We start from the raw sequence: 11,334 nt of genomic DNA, 5'->3' as shown, positions 1-11,334 counted from the left end.
GTGCGTGTGTGTGATATAAAACCTTAGGTTAAGAACTAACACTTCACCCAGTCTAACTTTTTGGATCTCTTTGTGAGGGTGAGCAGTCGACTGCCTTTTTACCTCTTCATTTGAGCGCCGAGCCTGGGATGCTACCTTTTCTTTCGTCACCGGTAAATGGGATTGGGTAGTGATTTTTGATTTTCTCTCGTATCCTCTCTTTGTAGGCAGACAGCCAGGTAGACCTGGTCCGGCAGCATTTTTATGAAGTCTCCCTTGAGTATGTCTTCAAGGTGCAGGAAGTCCAAGAAAGGAAGATGTTTGAGTTCGTGGAGCCTGTGAGTAAATACTGAATATTTAAGGGTGTATGGAGACTATTAGTGGTTTGGAAAGGACTTTACATTTTTTGGGGAAGAAGTGGAGTGGCACAATTTTCCCATCCTAGCTAAGGTAATAGTGAATCAGTATTCCATAGCAGATAATTATATTAACTTGGACTGTTGGTGACCCTTGGAATGACATTGTGCACCATATTGTTCTGCTCCTGGCGTGAGATAAACACTATTCCTAATGGAGGATTGCTGAGGTGATTGACTCTTCTCTTGCCATCAAAGTATCAATTCTCCCTCAACTTCTCTCACACCTTTCTGAACCGTGAACGTGCTCTTCCTTTATTAAAAAAACCAGCATATACTTCCAACTCGTTCAACAAAACAATACACTACCACCAAGAGACAGAAGAAGTAGGAGGAAGAAAAGGGTGAAACATAGAAGCTTCCCTTCTCTTTCCTAGAGTGAATTCTCAAAGCACTTATTTCACATAGTAATTCAAGAGAATAAGAAAATCTAGTTCTCATCATCCTTCAACTGGGGAATGTGATTCCTAGCAACATATTTGTCATGAACTGGGCAGTTTGGACATTGGGTTATGTGGAATTTTGCATGTAGTAGGAATTTTATAATGGTTGTATGCTTGAATGAGCCATGTAGCGTGGGGGGAAAACAACCCTTAGCCTATACAATTCTTTAGTGTTGGTGATTTCATTTGGATGTGCCCTTATTCAAATTCCATTCCACTATTGCCCACTGTGTCCTGTAGGTATCATTGCAGTACCTTCTCACTACAGATTGTACAACCATCCGGCTAGTATGGGATTTCTGGTGCAGACCCTAGGCTGGTATCTTTGTTCAAATGGTATCAGTGTCTTCTGACTTTTCTCACTATGCCATGCCAATTTGGAATTCATATTCACAATTATTTCATATGTCAAGTAGAACCTTAGAGCATGATGACTAGAGTTATTTCCATAATTTGATGATCTTTTGATCACATCAACATAAATATCTAATTATATAAATTATGACCTATCCTCATCTTGTCATGTACGGTTCTTATTTATGTCCTTTCCACAAGGCATCTACCCAATGTATAGGAACCTTCCTCCAGATGTCTTGGCATTGCACAGGTTACACTGGCTCTCTGTCTGGTGTAACCTCACTCCACCTCCTTTTCTAGGCATACTTTTCTCTAATACTATGCTTCACATTGCTTATTCTGAATAATTCTTCATTGGTTATGTGTTGCAGCCTATTTGTATATGCTTCTCCATTGTCCTCTGGATGACCTAGAGCTCTTAATTCTTTGGAGACTGTAGTATCCTTTCACTTGCAGTCATATGGCATCACAGGAAGAATATTGATGTTATAAAGATGGCTCTTTGTTTCAGGGAGAAGCTTTAGCCAGCAAACACTTGCTCTCCTTGCCAAGTGCAGGGATATGGCAGCCAAAGGCAACACCGGTTTAGAATATAAACTCTTCAGTAACATTTTATAGAGGAGGATGGTGGAAGATTAGAAGCAGTTTTGCCTTGTAAAATAGTGAGAGGCAGTGGAGAGAAAAACAAATTCACAGGAAGCTTGGTGAGAGACCTAGCCAGTCCCGATCATCTAGATCCCAATCAAGGAATCCAAGGGTGAAAATGGAAAGGAAGACAATAAGCAGACTGAAAACAGGAAAGTTCAAAAGATGTTTAAGCATTTCAAGGACAAGCTCTTTTCTTCATCAATTATAAAGAATCCAGCACATTCAGAATCTAAAATCACAACCATAGATAAACAGCCTGAGGAAATAGAAACGGTCATAAAAGACAACAAGGACAGGAAGAGCAGATTGGAACAATTATACATAGGGGAGCTCCATGTGAGAGATGACTTGATTTTAAGGGGATTGGGGGATTTATTCTTGAGATAACTAAAAGAGGAAAAAATATCCAAATGCTTGGGGGAAAATATGGAATTCGTTGTTACTACCAAAAAAAAAGACAAACTAGGGAATATTCATAACTACTGACTCATATATCTACTTTGATATTTCCTAGAAAACTTTATGACAATTATCTACTCACCCACTTAAAGGCATCCATGATGAAGATATGAGAAGGGGACTCGCTGGTTCTTGTAAACAAGAGATTCTCTTGAATTAATTTGCTCCTGTTTTAAAATGTAAATACTCTCCAGAGGGTTGGGCCTGTTGATCATTCATACTTGACAGTGAATTTCTTTACTCAATCCAATATCCTCTTGAGAATGGGAGTTTTGTGAGAGGAGAGAAAGAAAATAAAATTTTGGCGTTTATAGCACTTTGAAGGGGGAAGGCAATCATAATGAAAAAGTTAGGAACTTTATCTAAGAGATGGAAATACATGTACTTCAATGACATAGGAACTTACCTGATTTAAATTCCATTGAAAACCTATGGACTGTAATCAAGGCTAGATTTCGAAACATGGAATCTTCACCAACTGATGAACTCTGTGACTGCAGGATGGAGTGTTTCCTTCTGGGCAAGTCACTGATAAGAGTTCATGTCCAATGGGGAGGAGGGGAGAATAAATTCTCTCTTTCTTTCCCACTCCCCCAGCTGATTTCCTCCCAAAGTGCTGCTGAGCCTGTACTGCCTTACACTCTCACTCTCATTCTCTCTCTTTCTCTCTCGCTCTCTCTTTCTCTCCCTCTCTCCCTCCCCCCTCTCTCTCTGTCTCTCTCACATTCTCTCTCCCTCTTCCTATCCTCCCTCTCTTCCCTCTCTTCCCTCTCCTCCCTCTCTTCCCTCTCTTCCCTCTCCCTCCATACACAGGGTTATCCATGTTTATGTTTGTTTTGTTATTCTTCTTGGTCTTTGTATCTAGCACTTAGCACAATTCCAGGAATGTAATAGGTACTTAATAAATACCGACAGCTTTCTCTAGAAGTGTGACTGTGAAAGGGAAAAGAAATGTAGGATGCTACCTTGGGCATTGGAGGGGTCTAGATGGATAGGAAAAATATGCAAATGATTTTTCCAATTTAGGATGACAGAAGCAATTAAATGTACATGTCAGCTAAGAGCTGGAGACAGTTTTCTGTGGTTACTCTTGTCTTCCAGTGGACTAGAGGATTCTGTTAATTAGAGTTCCTCATTAGTGTTTTTCTGTTGGCTACTGTTAACTTCTTTCCTAGAACAATGAAAAAGGGTGAGACCAGCACTCTTTTGGTGGTGGTGGAGGCAGGAAAGAAAACCTACTGTTCAGATTATACTATAAATGGGCTGCTTTTGGACAGCTGCACTTTAATTAGTCTGTTCCATACTAAGAGGAATTTCAGTGTAGGTACTCTCCCTTTGTAGGAGTTATCACTGACCTGTGTCTCCAGCTGAATTTTCTGTGACTCTGATTGTCTTGGCTTCTGTACTTATATAGTATCATTTAATGAGCTTAGGATGAGGGGAATGATGAAGGTGAAGAAACGTAGGGTTTATCTCTCCTTCTGTTTCTGTTCCTTTCACTTCCCTTTACCTTTCAGGCATCATTAGAAATAGAGTAGAGAGGGGCTAGGCCTTAGCTTTGAGAAGTCTCTCCATGGATGTGGGTCTTGTCGTGTCAACAGATTGCAACACTTATGTGGGCTAATAGATTCAGAGTAGACTAGGAACGTGCCTGGGATGTAGCACATCCTTTGGAAATAGGTACTTGATGCTTATTCTGTAAAAGTAAGTTGAGTTTCCTTTGTTATTCGTTTTGGAGTAATTATTTGAATGATTGATGATGAAGAAAATACATTTCGTTATTAAAATAATTAATATTTTTTCAATGAACAAAATTCATTTTATGTTAATATACTTATTAAGCAGAATGTCAACATACCAAATGCATCTATACTTTAGGGAATTCTTGACCTCATTGATGGACATTAGTGACAGGGGAGAAGAAGAGATGTGGGATGAAAGCTAGCAGGGATTGATGGGTTAAGTGTTAGGTTTGTTTTTTTTGGGGGGGAGGAGAATGGACAAAACACAGTCATGTTTGTGGGCATGAGTCCTGGTCAGCAGACTCGTGTTTGAAGAGTAGTTGGAGTGGGATTTATCTGTTGGAGAAGATGGCAAGGAATGGGGTCATTTGTACAAGTACAGGGGTTTTCCTTGGAAAAGAGAAGGACCATGTCATTATGTGAGATAGGGATAAAGGAGAAGATAGTGGCAAAAGGCATCTGGGATGAAAAGGTTTGAAAGAGCCACTAATTAGTGGCATGATGAGTTAATTAGGGAGGTATAAAAAGATTATATTACAATAGTGAGGGGCCTATTTGAGATTATGTAGCATTAATTGAGAGTGGATCCAGTCAGCTTGCTTTCATGGTTTTCTGTAGCTTCATTCAGCAACATTATAAGTAGGACCACATCTAAAGGGTGGTGGGAGTAATTAAGTAAGCCTCAGTAAGCCTGAGGCTTTGCAATGTAAGATTGGTGATTGAATAAGGTGCCTAATGGACTAGAGTGTAGTATAGTGTATAGAGCTGAAATGGTTCACCAAGGGGTCAAGATGGGTAAGGGAGGCATGTACAGCCAGTGAAGGGTTGATGGCTTGGGAAAGAACTGAGGCAGGGTGGAGGAATTGGAGGTCATAATGAAGATGAAAAATAGCCTTTGAGGTTGTAAGGCAGGGGGAGAAGTGGAATGACAGCAGATTGTGATCAGATAAGGGAATCTCAGAGTTCATGAACATGGAAGGTAGTACATTTGAGTCAAGCTTATTGGCCTATAGTTTTTAGACACAGTTCTTTTTCCTGTTTTGAAAATGGGGGTTAAGGAGGCCCTGTTGGGGTATGGTACGAAGTGATTCATCTCTTTCTAAACTAACCAAGATGCCTAGATTCCTTGAAAGAATTTGTTTTCTATAGATTAGTCCCACATCCCTGAACACCACCAGCAGCATATGATTCATTGTTGTTCATCAATCACCAAGCATTTATTAAGCACATGCCTCATCTCAGGGGCTATTCTAAGCACTGAGGTTTTCGGAGACCTTGAACTCAAGGACTTGTACATTTACTTAATGGATCAGAAATGATGAAACACTTTATAGGGTTGCTGTATATAGTCAGAGAATTAGGTGGATTCACAGAGACTAAAACCCATTAAGAAAAATGTGTGCCTTATCATTTACTAGCTGTGTCATCCTGGGTAAGTCATTTGACTTCTGTAGGTCTCATTTTTCTCATATGTAAAATGTGCTAGGCTGACTAGTTGTGGGTTTTAAAATACATCAGTCTTTTAAGGAAGGGAAAGTAACTGCAATAATACACAGTGAGACAGCTCTATCCCGTTGAGAGAGATCAGGAAGTAATAGTGGACCACAAGTGAAATGCAATTTAGTGATCCAATATACTTAAAAAATAAAAAATCATATCTCTTATCTAAATGAAGAGTATGATCATGTGAGATGTCCCTGATGTAATCTTTCATCTTAGTCTTGTTTAGGTTTTTATTATAAGATGATATTCCCTTTTGGCATGTAACTCTGAAGCAAAATCTAGAGTACTTAAAGTAGAAGTTTGGAAAGTCTGAAGGAACATTGTTTAGCCTGGAGAAATCAAGGCTGGCGGGAATTCAGTTTCCAATCTGTGATGGGATATTTTGTTCATGCCATTCACATTCATGGTTATGGTTTAATTATGTATTTGCCTTCCATTTCGTTTTTGTTTTAGGATCCAGCTTCTCTAGTTAGAGTGTGCTTTGCTTATTACTTAACTCTTTCTGATTTTATCCTCCTTCTCAAACCCTTCTCTTCCTTGTCCCCTCTGCCTATCTGTTTCCATATTTAGTTTAATGTATTTCGGTGCCAAACATACGTGTGTGTGTGTGTGTGTGTGTGTGTGTGACAGAGAGACAGACAGACAGGGACAGAGAGAGAGAAAAAGAGAGAGAGACAGAGACAAAGAAAATGAGAGAGAATGAATAACAAACATTTCTCAGAGAAAGCAGCTAAAAATCCTGTCATTAGACTATGAGAATTCAACTCTCCTTTGCTTTGGTTCAAAGTGAGGTTCATGCCTGATTCCTCCACCCCTTCCTCTATGTCTACTCTTCATTTCCTATACCCTGATTAAGTGAGCTATCCAGTTCTTTCCCCCTCTTCCTCCTTACTTCCTTAGTAGATTCCCTTTTTCCACAGAAGGGATATTTTAAAAATTGTGCGCTAAAAAAACAGAAAAATCCTAGCTGTCTGTGTATTCCCTGAGGGCAGGACAAGACTTCACTTATATTTCCTTACAGCAGGTGAGTGAGAACTTAGGTTAGATATTAGTGGGGGGAAAAAAAATTTCTCCTGAAGGGTTATAGAACATTATAGTACAATATGAAAGGATCTTATGCAGTTGTTTATTTTTTTCTGGTGACTTTAAGAGAAGACTAGGCAGCTAGCCTTTTTTAAACTGAAGGTTAGTTTTTAAACATTCTTGGTGTTTGAAAACATTCCCTCTCCTGACATTTATGGATGTGTCGCTTTTTTCCTCGAAGTTAAAAGGGCTCTTTGGCACAGTAATTTGATTTTCATCTTGGTATTCCATTTAAGAAGGCAGTGATTTTCTTATTAGAATTTCCTGCTGCCACTGAGTCAGCTCCATGGAGATGTTCTCCCTTTCTAAACCTGCTTGTTTCTCCCTTTTCCCTTCCCTCCCTTACAGCTGCTGGCCTTTCTGCAGGGACTCTTCACCTTCTATCATCATGGTTATGAACTTGCCAAGGATTTCAGTGACTTCAAGACACAGTTGACCATCAGCATACAGAATGTGAGTGGACACAGAACCAAGGCCTTGGGATGGGAGGGGCAACTTGTATGGTGTCTTTGCCTTCCAGTGAGTGTATTTGGAGAAAGTGAGGCAATTAAAGACAATTGATTACAAAACAAGAAAAGAAAAAAGGAAAGAGAAAAGAAAAAAATGTGTCCTGCCCTGAGATTTACTGCCTTGAAAACAGAATCCAGATTATGTTTGGCCTGGGTCTTAGTTGTTCTCTGTGGGCAGCAGAGAGACAGACGTCTTTAGGACATCAGCCTCTTAGACGTTCTTTTAGAGCACAGCTAACTTTTATTTTTGGGGGAGGTATTGCTGCCAGTTTTTTTTTCGATCTCTCAAAAAGGCATCAGAAATTCTTCAAGTAGTAGCACTTCCATTTTACTGTAGCTACATATCACCTTGCTCTTCTGAGGGATAGTGATGAGGATAGGGGCTCTTGCCTCTTCCCCATGGCCTTTAATTCTTAGTAAAGTCTGCAGAAATTCATTACTAGACCTATTTTCATTATTTTGCTTTTGCGTTTCTTCTCCTCCCTCCCCTTATTTTATTTAAAATATTTCCATGTCATTTAATAGCTAACATTTATATAGCACCTATTATATACGGTGCCAGGCACTGTGCCAAGCTCCTTACCATTATTTTATCATTTGATCCTCTCAATAACTCTGGGAAGTAGGTGCTATTATTATCCTTGTATTACAGATAAGGAAACTGAGGTTAAGTGGTTTGCCCCGGGCGACACAGCTAGTAAATGTCTGAAGCTGGATTTGAACTTGGGTCTTCCTGACTCTGGACCCAGTGCTCAATCCACTGTGCTGCTTACCTTTCCCATTTGTGTGATCATTTCCCTCATCTCCCCTAGTTTTGCCAGTGAATTGGTTAAGCAAAACCAGTCAACACTTCAGCTTCTCCTGACAGTAGAAGAGACCTTCTGCACCTGTATTCTCCTCCCTCTCAACTGAGAGCTAGGAGTATATTTCTGTTTTCTGGGATTGAGATTAGTCATTGTGATCAATCAGATTACAACTACCTTTCATCATTTCATTTACATAATTATAGTCACATATATTATTCTTCTGGCCTGCTTGTAACAGTTTGTATAGTTCATAGATGGCTTTCCATGTTTCTCTGATTTCTTCATAGCTGTCATTTCTTACCGTGCAATGTAGTATGGAGTTATATTCATAGACCACTTTTGGCCCAATCCTCACCCTAGCCAATGGGCCTCCCACTTTGTTTCCAATTTTTGATGTATATGGGACTTTTCTTTGTTTGACCTCCTTGGGTTATTTGCCCAGGTGTGGGTTACTAGTTCAGAGTTTCATGACATATTTGTTAATTAGGATCATTTGCCTTAAATAAATGAAGCTTTAGTATACCCTTCCCATGTTATGGTTGCATTACTATTCTCTTTTTGCTCATGTGATCTTTATATTCTAGCCCATTAAAGCTTTTATTAAGTGCTTGCTGTGTGCCAGGCACTTTGCTAAGCAAATCAATAAAGAGAAAAATAATTTAACTCCAAAAGGTTCTAGGAAGAAAGCCCATAAATGGAATCCAATCCACTCTCAGTTGTGTAGCTTTTACCCTGAATTTTTATTTTTGTTCTCTCCTAAGTCTTGGGGACCTGGTAGTTTACAGAGCTTAGGACCTTTGAAGTCTTGTCCTTCTTTTAAAAACAAACATAGATTCAAGCACCCTTAATCATTAGGCTGACTTACAGATTAAGGGAAACAGGACCAAAGATTAAATTTTTCTGATTTAAGTAAAATTGCTTTTCATTATAGACAAGAAATCGCTTTGAAGGTACCAGGTCAGAAGTGGAGTCACTGATGAAAAAAATGAAGGAGAATCCTCACGAACACAAGACCATTAGTCCTTACACCATGGAGGGCTATCTCTATGTCCAGGAGAAACGTATGTGATTTTCACTACATGGCGGGTGTTGGAGGAGAGTGGGAATCTGCCAATGACACTTTGGCAGAAAGATGTTCCAAGATGCTGCCAAGGGGGAATTTTGAATGAGAGGCTCAAAAAAGCATTCAGGCAAAGGAGGCCCGAGACCAGGGTTAGTTACGGGTCCGTTGTTTACGTTGTGCCCTCAGACAGGAATGTGTTATGAAGGAAGAGCAAATATTTGGTTCTTATTCAATTGTTGTTGTTCAGTCATGTCAGACTCTTTGTGACCCCGTGGACCATACTGTCCATGGGATTTTCTTAGTAAAGATACTGAAGTGGTTTGCCATTTCCTTCTCCAGTGGATTAAAGCAAACAGAAGTTATGGTTTTCCCAGGATCTCACAGCTAGTTAAGTGAGGCCAGATTTGAATTCAGGTCTTTCTGACTCTAAACTCAGCACAGTATTCACTGAGCCATCTAGCTGCCTCTTAAGCAAACAGAAATTAAATGACTTGCCCAAGATCACACAGCTAGTAAGTAAATATCTGAGGCCAGATTTGAAATCAGGTCTTCCTAACTCCAGGTCTGGTGAAAATAGTTTAGAAAGGAGAGGATCAACTTCAGAGCAAAGCTAGGGTAAGGGTGGTATAAATGGAGAGAAGGAAATAGGATTGAGTGGTGTTCTAAAGTTAGCATTGACTAGATTTGGCAAATGATTGAATATGTGGGTGAGAGAGGGAGTAGTCAAGGATGACTAAAGTTAAAATAAGTGACTGGAGAAGATGAGAGTGCCTACAAAAGAGCTGGGGAAGAAAAGAGAAGTGTGGGTTCAGGAGGAAAAAGGATGTTTGATTCTGGATATGTTATGTTTAGAGTGCTGATGGGATGTCCAGGTGGAGGTATCCAGAAGGCAGTTGGGTATGTGGGACTAATTAGGTGTGGGAGACATATTTGTGGAGGTGAGAATAATGCACCAAGAGAATTTCAGAAGAGAAGAAAAGACGGTTCAGGGCACAGCCTTATAGGACACCTCTACTTAGGGGTTGTGAGGTAAGCTGAGGAGGAGTGATCAGACAGAAGAGAATAGTGTAGTAGAAAAATCCAGGTCTCCAGAAGATAGTGATTGACTGTGTTAGAAAGTTGAAGAAGGGTGAAGTCTGATAAAAAAGTGCAAGGCTGAGCAATTAGGAAGTTTGTGCAGGGAGTAGATTCAGTAGAGTGGTGTCGGAAAACAGATTTCAAGAGACTGAGAATTAGGTGGTGGTGAATTGGAGGCAGTGAGTGTAGGCAGCTCTTCTGAATGTATCAGTAGGAGGACAGAGAGGATTGGTGCTTGAAGGTCAATGTTTGGTCACTTCTTAGTAAGTTACTGACAGCATATGGAATGTAACTGAGGTGTTTTCAGAGATAAATGACATGACCCCCATCTCAAGGACTTATAACCTAGGAGTAGACATGATCATTCACTTTTATTGGAACTTTTTATTATTAAGGCTTAGGGCTTACAAAGCAGTTTACAAATGTCTCATCCTCACAGTAACCCTAGGAGGTAGGTACTATTACAATCTTAATTTTACAGCTGATGGCATTGATACACACAAAGGTTAATTGACTTGCCTAGAGCCGGACAGCTAGGAAGTGTCTGAAGTAACATTTGAACTCTGGTCTTCCCAATACAAAGTCCAACCCTTATCTATTGAACCACCTGGCTGCCTCATAAAGTACTTTGTTGACTGCAGTTTAGCCTTGAGAGTTAAGTTAGGGGAAAATTATTATCTGCATTTTGAAGGTGGGGAAATTGAGCCTCAGAAGGATGAATTGATTTGTCTAAGGTCACATAGTTAAATTAATATTTGAGGCAGAATTCAAACCCAGGTTTCCTAAGAAAGAATATAGTGATTTTTACACTGCAGCACCCAGATGCATCTGTAAACTTGGGGTGCTATAGAGTTGGGAGATTTCAATTCTAGACTTGAGGCATCATTTTCAGTTTTCATGGAGGAGGCAGCATTGATCTGTGCCTTAAAGAGTGAGTAGGATTTCAGTGGTTGTTAATGAGATGGGGAATGTTGGTAGAGAAGGGCTTTCTGGGCATAGAGACTGTCAAGAGGAAAGCCATTGGGAGTCACATCACTGAGAATGTTAAATCTTCAAAAACTGCCTTTAGCAACCATATTTTCCAACTGTCTCATTTACAAACAGGGAAACTGAGGCCAAGGGAGGGGAAATGATTTACTAAAGCTATACTTACAGTAAATGATAGAGCTTAGAACTTCAGCCCAGTTTTGTTTTGTTTTTTAACTTTGGAAATTGGCAAACAGTCCAAATTAAGTAAAACATAGCACAT

General features: G+C 39.8%; 1 protein-coding gene across 1 annotated transcript in view; it reads left to right on the top strand.

Annotated features, from left to right (window-relative positions):
• ARHGAP26 (Rho GTPase activating protein 26) overlaps positions 1 to 11,334 on the top strand; it is a 516,697-nt gene that overhangs the window by 165,994 nt on the left and 339,369 nt on the right. Inside the window, exons 6-8 of the mRNA XM_027841739.1 lie at positions 207 to 317; positions 6,979 to 7,083; positions 8,877 to 9,006. Of these exons, the coding sequence (XP_027697540.1) occupies positions 207 to 317; positions 6,979 to 7,083; positions 8,877 to 9,006 (346 nt within the window). The remainder of the gene's footprint in view (positions 1 to 206; positions 318 to 6,978; positions 7,084 to 8,876; positions 9,007 to 11,334) is intronic.

This window comes from Vombatus ursinus, unplaced genomic scaffold (genome assembly GCF_900497805.2).
Source record: "Vombatus ursinus unplaced genomic scaffold, bare-nosed wombat genome assembly UNPS02014863.1, whole genome shotgun sequence".
Lineage (NCBI taxonomy): Eukaryota > Metazoa > Chordata > Mammalia > Diprotodontia > Vombatidae > Vombatus > Vombatus ursinus.
This window is presented reverse-complemented; position numbering and strand designations above follow the sequence as displayed.